General features: G+C 41.2%; 1 protein-coding gene across 1 annotated transcript; it reads left to right on the top strand.

The window, feature by feature from the left end:
- Positions 1-763: 763 nt before the first annotated feature.
- On the top strand, positions 764-13,200 carry LOC306767695 (adenylate cyclase type 8; the record flags this gene model as incomplete). The annotated part of the gene is made up of 20 exons (XM_079255780.1): positions 764-940; positions 1,079-1,813; positions 3,464-3,613; positions 3,864-3,994; positions 5,708-5,819; positions 5,913-6,040; positions 6,216-6,374; positions 6,549-6,783; positions 6,915-7,085; positions 7,199-7,299; positions 7,933-8,134; positions 9,260-9,352; positions 9,434-9,594; positions 9,761-9,842; positions 10,007-10,165; positions 10,295-10,441; positions 10,552-10,644; positions 10,957-11,071; positions 11,157-11,359; positions 12,985-13,200. The coding sequence occupies 20 exons, from the start codon at positions 764-766 to the stop codon at positions 13,198-13,200; spliced, it is 3,570 nt and encodes a 1,189-aa protein (XP_079111906.1).
- Between the last annotated feature and the right edge of the window lie 1,697 nt (positions 13,201-14,897).

Genomic DNA, 14,897 nt, shown 5'->3' with positions numbered 1-14,897 from the left:
GAGTGCTGCATAACCGAATCTGTCCATACAACAAATGTAACTCTGAAAGATTCAGTTGTAGTATTATTATTGTCTTTTAGATGAATTCCCATTCTGATTCTGATTAAGGAGGGTCCTTTAAGTTAAGTTAGGCCAAGTTAAGCCTTAAGAACTTCATCTTAAACGTGAAATGTGATAGTTTATTAGTATTAGTTTATTAGAATTAGTATCAGTTTTTCTTTGTCTAGTCCAGGACAGTTTGTCATCATTGATGCAATTTCCATGAACAAGTATGAAGGCAATGTAGCAAGGCAGCGACCCTGACCTTATAAGCTGTTCCATAGATAAATCAAAGTCATGATCTTGATCAAAATATTGAAATTCGCAGATAATGTGAGAAATTCCACCAACATAATGTGGTTGACTCCATTCTGTACAGAGAATTGGGAAGAAATTATTTCAGCCTAACGTACAAGACGGGTCAGCAGTTACCATACTGTATAATATCAGATTCAGTTAATGCTGAATAAGGGGTCTTGGCTAATCAGATATTATATTTACTAGGCTGATGTTTATTTAATAATTGATTGACTGATTCTAAAAAGTGCAAAACCTCAGAGTGAGACCTTGATCCTAGTTGTGTCCTGAATGTTGTAGTGATTTTTATTTTTTGAAATCTATAATATCAGAGCATTCCCTCGTTGATCTCCACTGTCTCCCTCTGTGTCACCCTAACCTTAATGTTCCAGCCTGCCACTTTCACATGATCTGAGACCAGCAGGTGATGTCAGCTAAGGTCATCACCATGGTGACCTTTTCTGACACAAGGCAGGTGTCCCCTATGGAGCTGCATGAGCCTCCCTGTCTGAGTGCCACACTTTCCCCTGGGCTCAGGCGGAAAAAGATGCTGTGGCAGAACGCTGTGAAACACATCATTATCCAGCAGGAACTCAATACTCAGGTGAATGTTTTTATTAAGTGTTGCATCCAGATTATTTCTTTTTTGTTTTGCATACTCATTTGTAAAATTATTTTTTTAAAAAGTGTTTCCTGTCACCATCAACTGGGATATTACAACCAATGTTCCCCTTTTTGACAGGTTGGTGTGGAACCAGCACGCAAAATGTTTGTGACTGATTCATATATAGATGAGATAAACAGACAAATACGCAACAAGGCCTCGCGTGGAGTCACAAAACGCCGCTCATCCACATTCAGGATCCAGGCCCGTGGCTCCACCAGCACACACGGCAGCACTGGCGGTTCTGCACATGACTACATCAGTGATGCCGACTTCTTTGTGCACTGGGGTAATACGATTCGTGGAATTTACATACCAATGCTGAAGCACACCTTCAAGTCCTGTGATCTGGAGAAACTGTACCAGCAATACTCTTCTCACCAGAGACGCAACTCTCTAGCCTTCACCAATGTGATTGATGCAGTGGCCAAAATACACGTGCTGGTTCTGTACTTGGCATTGGCCCCAGAAACTGCTGCAGACACGCTGCGTTGCTGTCTAACAAGCATTTTCATGGTGTTAGCCATCGTGGTGTGTCTTCTGGTGTTAACCTGCAAAGACTCCATGTCCCCAGAGTGGCTTCACTTTGCTGGCCTGGCTAGCTGGTTCTCACAGACCACACAGGTCCTGGGGGGGCTGGTGTATGGATTAGAAAAAGACCCATCGTGGTATGTTTTGTTCACACTGTTTGTAACATACACGCTGCTGCCATTGCCTCTGCTTTGGGCCATGTGTGCTGGTTCCATCACTTCAGTCCTGCACCTTCTGGTGGAGATAATATACTGCTACAATGACCCTATGCTTTTGAAAAAGGTGAGAAAATGAATTGGCATGCATGTAAACACTGCTTTTTTTTATTATTCTACTGATAGTTACTTGTTTACTAGTTTCTCTCTCAAAACACAAAGCACAGTTCACTTGTACTACCTGCAATGCCTTATTTGTGGTTCAAGTTTTCTTTATTTAATGACAATGAAACGCATCTGCATAAAGCCTGCCTGGTAACATGTTGGCTGTGGAGAGTGGCTGTCATTTCTTCCATCTGACCAGTCAGAGCTGGCTGGTGTCTCCAGGAGGAAGGTGTTAAAGAGACACCAGCTAAATCAGAGTGATTTAAACAGAAAGTGACAAGTGCTGCACAGAATGACAGATGTAATGTGTTTTTTACACATTAAAGTATGTAAACCTCCTTCAGTAGACCCTGCACAAAAAACAACAGAATTTGCTTGTAAATTATCGTAGACTTTCAGATTTTTTTTTTTTAAACTATGACTTTATGTCCATCATTCTGTAAGGTTTACAAAACTGTAGAAAAATCCTCTATGTTTGCTCTTCTTCTTTGTAAATCCATTACAGGTGTCAATATAACAGAAGAATGACCCACTAAAGAATGAGAAAATTTGTTTTTCTGTCAATCTACAAAAGGGCAGACCAGCATAAAATTTAGTTTTCCATAATTTTTATTTCTATCCTGTTAAGTTCTTTGCTGTTTTTGTTGTGGTCTTTTCTTTTTTTTTTTTTTCCTGACAGCATTTACATATGCATCCCGTTAGTTTTAGCTACTTCGCTGACACACTACAGCAAGAGATCATGGCGTCATCATTAAGTACTAAATCTATTTAAAAGACAGAGAACAGATAAGATGAACAGATAAAGAGGTGCGAAGTAATGTGAGGTAGGCCAGTTAGGGTGTTAAAGGCGTTAGTGGATGAGGTTTTCTCAGGAGAGGTGAGTCTTAAAAGTGCTTTATAAAGGTAGGGAGGACATTTTTACTTTAAGTAACCTTTTAAGGCCCAACCCAGAAAAACATGGTAAGAAAAGTCCTTTTTTTTTTTTTTTTTTTTTTTTTTTACATATTAGGTTTTTATTTGGCCTTTTGCCAATATGCCAAAAAGATTTTTAAAAATATTTCGAGGGACCTTGACTATTTGATATGTCAAAGTTATAGTAGTATATTATTCTGCTTTTTGGTGTATATTAAGCCGCAGAATAAAAGTATCTGACTGTGTTCAACAAGATTTTGAGCAAAGTTTTACCATGAACTAATGCCAAATGTCTTGCATCAAATGTGTCGTGAAGAACTGTTTTTAATTCCAATTCAAAACTTTATTTATAAAGCTATTTTCAGACAAAATCAGCTTAAATAGCTTTACAGTGTGAAAAAAAAATCATTATGAATATATATAAAACCATCAAACACTCAAGTAAAAAACGTCAGGGTTCAAAAACACACATCTGATCATACTTTTTCTCACACAAGCTGTCACACACACATCTACACAGTGCACTTATTGGGTTAAAATTAATGACTTAACTCATTTAAGCATCAAAGTACCAATAAAAATTATGGACTGAAACTGTCTTCTTTGTAAGGATGACATCACCAGAGAGTAAAATCATAATCAAATGTTTCACAAATGCTGACAATACATATAAACTTTCTTGACTGACCTTTGCATGCAGGTGTTTGCCAAAGGCCTGCTGTACCTGGGTATGAACACAGCTGGCTTGTTCATCCATTACCTGACAGATCATGCCCAACGACAGGTTTTCCTGGAGACGCGGCGCTGCATTGAGGGCCGCCTCAAGCTAGAGCAAGAGAACCAGAGACAGGTACCACCATGTTGTTCTGTAGCTCTGACCTGCAGAAACTGTGGAATCATCACATAATTTGAACAAGATCATCACCATCACAGAAACAAAAGTTGTTTTTTCTACAGTCTTCGAAGTAGTCATTGGTTCATCTGTTCATGCTTAGTTATCCATTTTAATTATGAAGACTGTTTCCTGAATTCTTAGTTGTATAATTGATAAAGATAAGGTATTGGTTACTTGACTGTCTCATGATGATGTTGCCTGTTAGGAGCGCCTGGTGCTGTCAATCCTGCCTCGCTTTGTTGCCTTGGAAATGATTGCTGACATGAGCTCACTTGAAGATGAGCTCAACCCTCAGGAGTTCCATAAAATCTATATTCACCAGTACAAAGATGTCAGGTACACACACACACACACACACACACACACACACACACACACACACACACACACACACACACGCACACACACAATTTGTGTTTAACAAGGCTTACATTTGTGTCTTATGAGCCTCTTAATCACCATGCACCTTCCTAAATGTTCAAATATAATGTGAAACAAATAGGTTTTTCAGTTTAACAGTCTGTTACAACAGAACAGTTTAACCCAAATGCAGACAAATGCATTTGCTGTTGTACTTGGGTAAATGGACTGAGTGGATGAAGAGATGAGGTTTCAGAGCAGAACAGAATAAAGGCTCCAGGGAAGATTGGGAACAGAGTGCACACTAATGAACACAACAAAAAGAATGCAGAATAGCATCACAACATGCAAAATCTACAATCTGGAAATATGATTAAATCAAATCAAATCAAATCAAACTTTATTTGTATAGCACTTTTCGTGCTTAAAAACAATACAAAGTGCTTTACATTATAAAACAATTTACATCAAAATAGATAAAACACTAACACACATACACATCCCCTTTCACCCACCCACAACCACCCTCACCCATGCCCTATTTGCCCTGTAACAGTTAAAAGAAGATGAATGAATGGCCAGGTGCATTTGCACCAGATGTGCACCAGATAAGGAAACGGTATTCTCAGGGAGCCTCTACACAAAGGGCTACCCCCAACCAAGACCACCCAGGCCATCACCATGGGGGCCACCCGGGTCCGGGCAGACAGGACCCACGCCACAACCGTAAAGCTGCAGCGCTGGATCCCGACCCACCAGACAGGGACAGCCCCCACAGCAACACCCATGCAGTCAGAGCAGGGGCAGCCCTCGGCGAAGAGGACCCCGATGAGGAGAGAGCTGGAGTGATAACTAAACAAAAATAAAATCCATTAAAATAAAATAATAAAATCTATACTATGTAAATCAATATATAAAATATATAAATAAATAAATAAAATTAACTAAAAAGAAAGATAAATATGGGTTAATATAAGAATGTTAAAACTTAGTTATAAGCTAAACTAAAAAGGTAGGTCTTGAGCTTTTTTTTAAAAACATCAACAGTCTCTGATGATTACTGAGATGAGGTGCAGCTGATGAGGCTTTTCTCAGAATAACCATATCTCTCTAAGGCCCTCCAGTTAGATGCACTTATGCACATAAGCAATAGGAGTGTATTACCAGGAAGCTGCAGTACATCCACCAAGAGGATATGGGTGTGGCTGATGATGTCTTCAGCACTGATCAGGCTGGTTTTTAGATCAGTGTTTTCTAACATTTTTTGAGCCAAGGCACACTTCTTTTCACTGAAAACTCACAAGGCACACCACAAACCAGAAAAATGTTCTTTTTTTTCTCTTTAAAAAAGCCCATATTATTAATATAAAGTCATCTTAACAAAGTGTCTTTAATAGAAATAAGATAAACACAAGTAAAAGGAATTTTATTATCTTCCACCTGGGCCTCTATGGATGAACACAGAGCTGCTTTTTAGACCATTAGGTGTAATTGGATCATTTCTCAGGGCACACCTGATGATCCCTCATGGCACACTAGTGTGCCATGGCACAGTGGTTGAAAAACACTGTTTTAGATCATGTCAGTGAAACGCCTTCTCTTCCAAATGGCATCATATAGAAAAGTTTTTACTTCTGGGTTAACCAGCACATGTTTACATTATCCCACCTCTGTCTTTTTCTCTTTCAGCATTCTTTTTGCAGATATCAAAGGTTTCACCCAGTTATCAATAAACATGTCCGCTCAGGAGCTGGTTCGTACCCTGAATGAGCTTTTTGGACGCTTTGATCGACTCGCTGAGGTCAGAACCTTGGCATTGTATTTTTATAATGAATATGACAGAAAATCTTTACAGGACTTTCACACTGATAAACTCTCATATTTCTCATAACAGGAGCACCACTGCTTGCGGATAAAGTTACTGGGAGACTGTTACTATTGTGTGTCTGGGGTGCCGAAGCCGCAGCGTGCTCATGCCCGTCACTGTGTTGAAATGGGTCTGGCTATGATCAGCACTATACGGTTAGTGATGACTTTACAAAACAAAAGGAAGGAAAATTAGATTGTAGTCATAGAAAACACTTAGTGTGCTTATCTGGAATAATTTGATGTAGGTTTGGCCGCAGAGTAAATAACATTGGACTTTAGTAAGAGAAGAGGTGGTCAAACTTTTACATGATCTATCTATGAATACCAGAATGGTCCGAAAGCAGCTGAACTTTGACATGAACATGAGGATTGGTATCCACTCCGGGTCTGTCCTCTGTGGCGTGCTGGGCCTGCAGAAATGGCAGTTCGATGTCTGGTCCTGGGATGTTGGCATTGCCAACATGCTGGAAGCTGGGGGCATACCAGGGTGAGTAACATGAACAGAAGAGAAGCGCCTAATGTGTTATGTTTCATCTATACTAAACAGATTTTCACACTTTCTACTACTGCACAGTGTCAGATGCTTGTGCTCATTGCATTAAATGTTTTGATGTTTTAGTTTATATTGGGCAAACTTTTACTTGGTCTCGCTTTCATCCAGACGCATCCACATCTCAAGGGCCACTTTAGATTGTTTAGAAGGCACCTACAAGACAGAGGATGGGCATGGTCGTGACAGGAATGAGTTTCTACGAAAACATAACATCGACACCTTCCTCATCTGCCCTTCCGAAGAGGGGAATGAAGACGACTACGTTGAACCTGCCAAAGTCCAGAAGAACAGTCGGACCTGGAACCCGGAGATCCCTTTTGGACTCGTCATTGACATGAACAGTGTGAGTGCAGGGATACGTAACGGACAGGAAGGTGCCGTTAATGTGAAGCTGTGAGAGGTTCCAGACCTGATGCATATATAAAGCAATTTACCTGCACTTACCAGATCAATCATTTATATTTCCCCCTGCAGATCTTAGCGTCTTTTACTAACGGCTCACTGCCCAGCATATGGCAGTCGACCTCCAGAGAGATTAACAAACGCATCAAACATGCTATTGAAGTTCGAAGCAGTGAGCGTATGCACAAAGAGCACATCACTCCACTGACCCTGGTGTTCAAGGACACACACATTGAGGATAAGGTGTGTAGGTATACTCACAGGTCAGAATATTAAACAGTGTATATGAAAATGAGCCCAAAAAAACATCTTTATGCAAGTTAAATAAGATGCCACATCTCTCTTGGTTGGTCCAGTTCTCCCAGCTCAGAGATGAAATGTTTAACTCCAACATGGTCTGCTCCTTCATCGTTCTCATCTTTCTGATGGCTGCCCAGATGGTCATCCCTGCGCCCAGGTGAGTAGACATACAAATTCCATGTTAATGTCATTCATAAAACAATCAAAATGATCAAAAATGTGGCAAAGAAAAATAACAAAAAAGATGTGAAAGTTCCACAAACGGGAGGAAAAAGGTTAAATTAGGGTACAGAAAATGATCAAAATGAGTGATTATTAAGTTATTAGGATGAGCCTGTCTTCACTTTACAACACCTGTAATGCTTTTCATGTTTTATCTGAAGCACTTTGAAGCACAATTGTTTTTTTTGTTTTTTTTTACACGAAACATGCTATACAATTAAACTTGCCTTGCTTTGCCTTGCCTGACAAAGACTCAAACTAAATTTTTAAAAAAATGACCATGAAGATATGCAAAGCCTATCTAAGACAAACAATTTGCTGCATATTTGGTGAAAAATCTCATCTCATGCTGTTTGTGATCTTTGTGTTCAGTCTGGGATGGTCCTCAGCGAGACAAGTAGGAGGCTTCCTTACGCTTCTGTGCACTTGAGCTTATCGTGTATAATCTGCTAAACCTTTTCTCAGACCATATGTCACACCTATTCTTTTCTACACTGGATTATCATTTTGTATATTTTACCCACTTTCGCCTCCCTCTGAACCCTCTCCTCTTGTCGCTCCTCTGCAGGCAGTTTCCCGCCATCCTCCAGTTTTTAGTCTTTCTGCTTGCCTACATGCTCCTGCTGCTGGTCGCCCTTGCTGAAGAGTTCAAATGGACTCCTACAGCACTGCAGCAATTCTGCTGCTGGATTCATGAAAACAACAGCGCCCGCAATCTCCTCACCCTTGTAGCCATTATCATCAACTTCGCCTTGGCCTCCACTGATATGGTGAGAGTGGAGCCAAAGCAAGAACAGAATGAAGCAAAATCATAATGTTTCTTCTGGTGCATCTGCAGATTTGCACCTGTTCTTCTTTCCTTGTATTACTGACCATTGTAAACTAGGTCAGTGGCAGTCTGGCCATCTGCAGTCATTTACATATTCCCTCTTGATATAATATTCAGAAAAAGCTAATTTATATGCCTCTTCTAATGCCGGCACCTCAGACAACGGTGAAAGAAGAACCATCCCATCTTTTAAGTGTGTTTGGTAAAAATGTAATGATGGGGAATTGGTTTCTTGTGGTGATAAATCTCTACTTTTTATCAACTGGATCTGCAGGCTTACTCCTTTATGGAAATTTATTGCAAATTTCACCTTATTGTTAGCTGTTATGTTGTCATCTTTCAGGAAAAGATGCAAGTCAGTTTCTTTATCACTATTTGTTTTTTGCTGCCACCTTTTGGGCAAATTAGTTATTGGAATTTGGCTAAAAATGATATTCTCTGTATTCTTTATGGATAAAAAGTCAGCCAGTCATTTTCTTAACTGCTTGTCTAATCAAGGGTTTGCGGGGAAGCTAGATCCCATCCCAGCATCTATTGGCTAAGAGGCAGGGTACACCCTGGACAGGTTGCCAGTCCACCACAGGGCCAACACAGGAGACAAACAACCATTCACACACATTCACTCCCAGGGACAATTTAGAGTAACCAGTTAACCTAACATGCTTGTCTTTGGACGGTGGGAGAAAGCCGGAGTACCCGGAGAGAACCCACACATACTCGGGGAGTGCAAACTCCACACAAAAAGGCCATTGTTTGAACCTCGCCCCAAGGTGAAGCTCAAACCAGTGACTTTCTTGCTGTGAGGCCACAGTGCTAACCACTATACCACCATGCAGCCCTGGAAAAAGAGTATAAAAAGTATTCACTGGATATAAAATATTGATGTTTTATTTAATTTTTTTCCACCTAGAATTTTTCTCCTTCATAATTAAGTCTATTCGTCTATTGTCTTTTTCTTTGTTGTTTGTTGTTTGTTTTTTGTTTTTTTTCCTTATTCAAAAAGGAAATATACACAAGAAAATGCACCCAACAACTTTCATCTTAATATGTTGCACTCTACATGCAGGTGTGGTGTGTCCTCACAAACACAGGAGAGGCTGACATTGCAGACATGTTCAAGACAGGCTCCCATGACCTCACCGTCTGCACTTACCCCGAGGTTGGGATACAGAAGTTTAAATTTCATTTCATTTGCTGCTGGTTTAAGAAGAGGATGAATGTCACTTCTTTGTCCCTTCAGATCTTTGTTTTGAGTGGTGTGGTTGCCATGGTGACATGTGCCGTGTTCCTGCGCCTAAACTCTCAGCTGAAGCTGGCGGTGCTGCTGCTGGTGGTGGCTGTGTACTCCTACCTCATTCACCTGGCTTTTGTCACACTTGCACGTCATGACATGCTGCACAGGTCAGCATACAGCGTAGTTTGGCGATGACTTTGGGATGACTTCCTTTACGTTAAAGCTCATACCGAGTTTGTCTAATAACAAATTACTCTTGTAAATCTTCAACTTTTTACCTATACATACAGCATATCTTAAGTTTAGAAACTGGCTTTGTTCACGTGATTCCAGGTCTCACTATGTCAGGAGAAAAGGAATTTCCATCCTTCTCATGGCGATGTTCTTTGTTGCCATCTTCTACAATGGGCGGCAGGTACTGATGAACTTTTCCTTAATATACAGATTTACTTTTGCTAATAGTTACTGTGTCTGATGTGTGTCTGAACAAAATTGCTGACAGGTAGACTGAGGGGTTGGATAATGGAGGGTGTCTCATGTTGGTGATGTTGCATCTTGCTTCATCATTTTTGTTTCCAGTGGGAGGCTACAGCCAGACTGGACTTCCTGTGGCGTCTGCAGGCCCAGCAGGAGGTAGAAGACATGAGAGAGTTGCGGGAGCACAATGAGTGTTTGTTGAACAACATTCTGCCTGTCCATGTTGTGCAACATTTCCTGGAGAGGAGTAGAAATGATGAGGTACTTGACCCAGAGTCTGAGCATCAAGTCATTGTCGTACTGAATGAAACAATATGTTTATGAATCATAAAAAGCTCTTTTCAAGAATAGCCTATTCGCGTTTAATGTGCATGACATTTGTCTTTGCAGGAGCTATACTCCCAGTCCTATGATGAAGTGGGCGTTATGTTTGCATCTATCGCGGGGTTCAACGAGTACTTTGAGCAGAAAGAGATCAAGCATGAAGGAGTGGATTGCCTTCGACTGCTGAATGAGATCATTGCCGGCTTTGATGAGGTTAGACTGGAGCTTGTCTTGTTCTATCTTTTGGACATGTTAAATCAGAGATGCTGTAGTTCAGTCAGATGGATGCAGTGTGTAATTTGCCTTCTTTGTCTTCTAACAAGCTGCTAGAGGAGTCTTACTTCCATTATGTGGAGAAGATCAAGACAATCGGGAGCTGCTACATGGCAGCATCTGGCTTGGCTCCAAATAAAAAGGTGATCATCCTTCTGCAGTCATTTCTTTGAAATGTCAACATTCAAAATCGTATAATTGTGGAAAAAAGAAAAAACACGAGTTTGGTTATATTTGCAGATTTTTTTTTTTGTCTAACGTTTAATTCATTTTAGAAACGATTGATCTGCAGATCATTTTAGGTTTTGCAAACTGTCCCATCTTTTTTTTGTCAATAAGCCTGAATATGTCTGCACCATTTTGTCTTTTATTTTGTTTGTTTCCTCATTGTGCAGACGATTCGACTTCCTCAAGCTCAATCCACCTCTCAGTCGATGTTGGTCCCTTTCTTTCAGGTATCAATGGATGAATGGAATCACCTGAGTGAGCTGGTTTTGTTTGCCTTGGCAATGCAGGAGGCCTTGAAAGAGATCAACAGGTACTCGTCCCAAAACTTTGGGCTCCGTGTAGGTAAGTGGCTGACCTCTCACACAAGCAAAGAGCTTTTCATGATCACTGATATTGAGCTTTGGTGCATGATGTTGGACTTTTCCAGGCATCGCACATGGGCCGGTGGTCGCCGGGGTGATTGGTGCCTCCAAACCGCAGTATGATATCTGGGGATCAACGGTGAACATGGCCAGTCGCATGGACACGGCAGGTGTGAGTGGACGCATCCAGGTACCCGAGGCCACCCGCAAGATCCTGTCAGATTGGGGCTTTGTTCTGGAGCTACGTGGAGAAATATTTATCAAGGGGGTGAGTGGAAACCAATACAGCCAGCCACATGTTTGTTATATATATCAGGATTAGCTTCTTCTTTAACATCATAGTTTTTACATAAAGTCAGTAACTTCATTCCAAAGATAATAGTTCTTGAAAACTTTCCAATGGGGGATTTTGTTCCACTTTTTATAAGAAGACAGATCAGAGTTTTTTTGTGTTGTGGCACATATTTAAAAATCCGGTAATGAATATTTTCTTTTGTGTCTCCAAAGCAAAAACCAATTAAATCAGAGATGTTGATCACTGCTTCTTGTTGGCAAAACAACCCCTCTAAGCTTATCAAGTCAAATCTACTTCGTCATCAAATTGGATGGACAAATCTGCTTTGTGAAGGGTTTTGGCACAAGTCTGGTCAGCTTTCTTTAAATTTGTTGGACAAGAATTTGGCAGGGAAAATGCTCTCTGAGTGGCCTCCAAGCTGAATTACTTCTTGCACTTTCTTAAGAAACCATCAAAGCACCTTCATTAAAAATATGACATTCTTTCACTTCAGTCAGAGCAAAAATGAGTTTTGCATTGTCACTTGTGCTGGTGCCAATCAGGCCCTACATGAATTTACGTCACACACTTCTAACTATTTGTATTAATTTGGCAGCTTTAAGGTTTGAGTGTCACGGTGGTTATAGGGATGTGGGTCCAAATGCAGGAGTCGGGAAGCCGGTATGCAGAAATCAGACATCATTTTAATCCATAACCAAGTGAAGGCCAAAACCAACAACCACCGTGACATAATGAACCAGCCACCCAGGACCCAGCAGAGGAGGAGAAAAGGACACTCCAGGCGCCATAAGCAGAAACCACCAGAGACCATGACATGTGACGAACTGGTGGGTATTTTGCTTGGGCTTGGACCAGTTCCTGAGCTGGTGGAGAGGGAAGTCCGGTCGCGGTTCTGGGGAACCAGACTGGCTATCAAGCCACCAGCTCTACGGTCCACGTCTCCGGCGCTGCAGGCTCCCACGCCAGCGCCCAGAGCTCGTCCACCTCCCTTGCTCCATGTTCCCGAGGGGGTCCCAGGTTGGGACGCTCCTCTTTTGTCCCGAGTTCCCGAGGGGGTCCCAGGTTGGGACGCTCCTCTTTTGTCCCGAGTTCCCGAGGGGGTCCCAGGTTGGGACGCTCCTCCTCTGTCCCGAGTTCCCGAGGGGGTCCCAGGTTGGGACGCTCCTCCTCTGTCCCGAGTTCCCGAGGGGGTCCCAGGTTGGGACGCTCCTCCTCTGTCCCGAGTTCCCGAGGGGGTCCCAGGTTGGGACGCTCCTCCTCTGTCCCGAGTTCCCGAGGGGGTCCCAGGTTGGGACGCTCCTCCTCTGTCCCGAGTTCCCGAGGGGGTCCCAGGTTGGGATTCTCCTCCACTGGCCCTCACTTTGTCTTGGATTAAAGTGATGTCTGATTTCTGCATACCGGCTTCCCGACTCCTGCATTTGGGTCCACATCCCTACAGCCACCGTGACATCGAGACTGAAAAAGTAGATCCCTAAATTAAACATGGAAATGAAAAACTGCTTTTAATACATTGAAACGTTGCCATATATGTTAAAAGTCACCTTGAGGGTCACACAGAAAGGTGGCTGCACTTCATTGTTACCCTTGTTGTTTTGCAGGTGAGTGAGTGCCAGGGGAAGGTCCGCACATATTTCATCAGCACCATGCGCAACAAGAGGGCAAAAACAGGAAAAGATTTGCGGCACGGAGGGCGGACGGGAGGACGCATGACGCTGGCAGAAGTGGTATTTGGTCTGGTCCAGGCCAGAAACAAAGAGCAGATGAGAGAAACCAATGGCAGTTTTGGTATGACGCCCCGAAAGCTGACGTGCTGAGCACTAAACTTAAAGGAAAATGCTTATGAGTGTTGTTCCTGCTGGTTTACAGGTTGGATCTATTCCTACCAAAGCACTTGTTCTGGTTCAGAAAAAATCAATGTGTGTGTGACAACGTACTGAAGAAATCCTCTGTCAGATTTCTGAAGTCATGGAGCAATGGTTTAAAAGTTGTGTTTTGAACTTTACCATCAAAGGATAAGTCTGCCCTTTAGGTTTAAGTTGTGATTTTCTAAATGCTTTTTTGTACAGTGAAGAAAAAAAGCCAAAAGGCCTTGTTGTTAGTTGGGAGGATATTCCAACTGGACACCGGATCTCAGAGCCAAAACACAGAATACCTCCAAGAAACCAGCTCAAATGGCCTATGAAGCACTGACTAGTGTTTTTCTAACATTGTCTTGCGTCATTTTAGTGTTTACAGTTCAAGATTATTTATTTATTAACTGTTTGCTGTCTGGTTTCATATTGTAAATACTACTCATCCTTGTATATGTTAAGGCTGTAAATGTCATCGGCTCCAATGCCACTCGCCTCCTTGAACCAAACGACAGTGTTGGTTTTTGTTGATCTTATAATAGCTCACATTATAGGCTTGAAGCAAATTAGCATTTATCATTTTATAACTACCAAGTGTGTAACTTCAAGAAAATACAGCAAAGTCCTAAGTAGGCCTCTCTGCAGTTGTAAATGGCAGTTGTTCAATTATGTTGTTACTTTGTACTGGATGATCAAAATATAAGCGTGTTAACAAGGTGGAAAGTCTGTCATGTTCCTCAACTTTTAATGACAAATAGGGTGTTTATCAGCTCCCACTTTCACAAAATGTGTCACTGAATGTTTGTGTCAGCAAAATTGAAAATTGTACAGTTTGTTTTATAGTAATTGTTGTTTTAACTTTTTTTATACATTTTTTTTTTTGAGAAAAAATGGACAATGTGTGATTTCTACCAATAAAAGCAGTGAAGTATATGATATGATCACGTGATTAGTGTGGTATTCTTACAAGAAAAACTGAACATTTTACCACAGGCCATATTCACGGTCATGAAACTAAAAGATAATTGCTCTTCTAAAGCAGTTTTCTCAGGCAAAGTAATTTATTACTTTCATATCAGAGACATCGTGAGTTTGTCTTTCAGCAGAAGATCACAACTGTAACAAAAGAGCTTTTTTTATGAGCATCAAAACGTGGGTGGAAGAGGGGATGGGGTGGGGTAAGGCCTGCAAATAAATAAGGAAAAAAAAACTGTGAAAAGTAGTTTTTTCTAATCAACTTCCCTCAGAATAAACTGAAAGACCCTTGTGTGTCACAGTGAGGACGATTTCTCTTCACTCCATTATTTTGACTGCCGCTCGCGCGGGTGTTCTGTGATATTTTACAGGCTGGTTCAATGATCCTCTATTTTGTAAGATGAGTCACTTAGCTTTTTTTATATTTTTGGAATTATAAAACATTCTCAGTTCTTTCTTTTTACCCTTTTTCTAAACAAATTCAAAATAATATTGACAGAAGACGGATAGACTGCTCAACAGACAAACTGAATCATAAATCAGGTGGCCCCTGAAACAAATATTGCAACAGTAAGATAACATGACAAAAAGGCAGTGTAGCACAAAATAACCAGAAAATGCAAAACAACTTAAATTTGACGCAAAATAAATAAATGTACACAAAATCCCCACCAAAAAGATAAAAT

Source organism: Telmatherina bonti (genome assembly GCF_933228915.1).
Source record: "Telmatherina bonti genome assembly, chromosome: 16".
Taxonomy (NCBI): domain Eukaryota; kingdom Metazoa; phylum Chordata; class Actinopteri; order Atheriniformes; family Telmatherinidae; genus Telmatherina; species Telmatherina bonti.
This window is presented reverse-complemented; position numbering and strand designations above follow the sequence as displayed.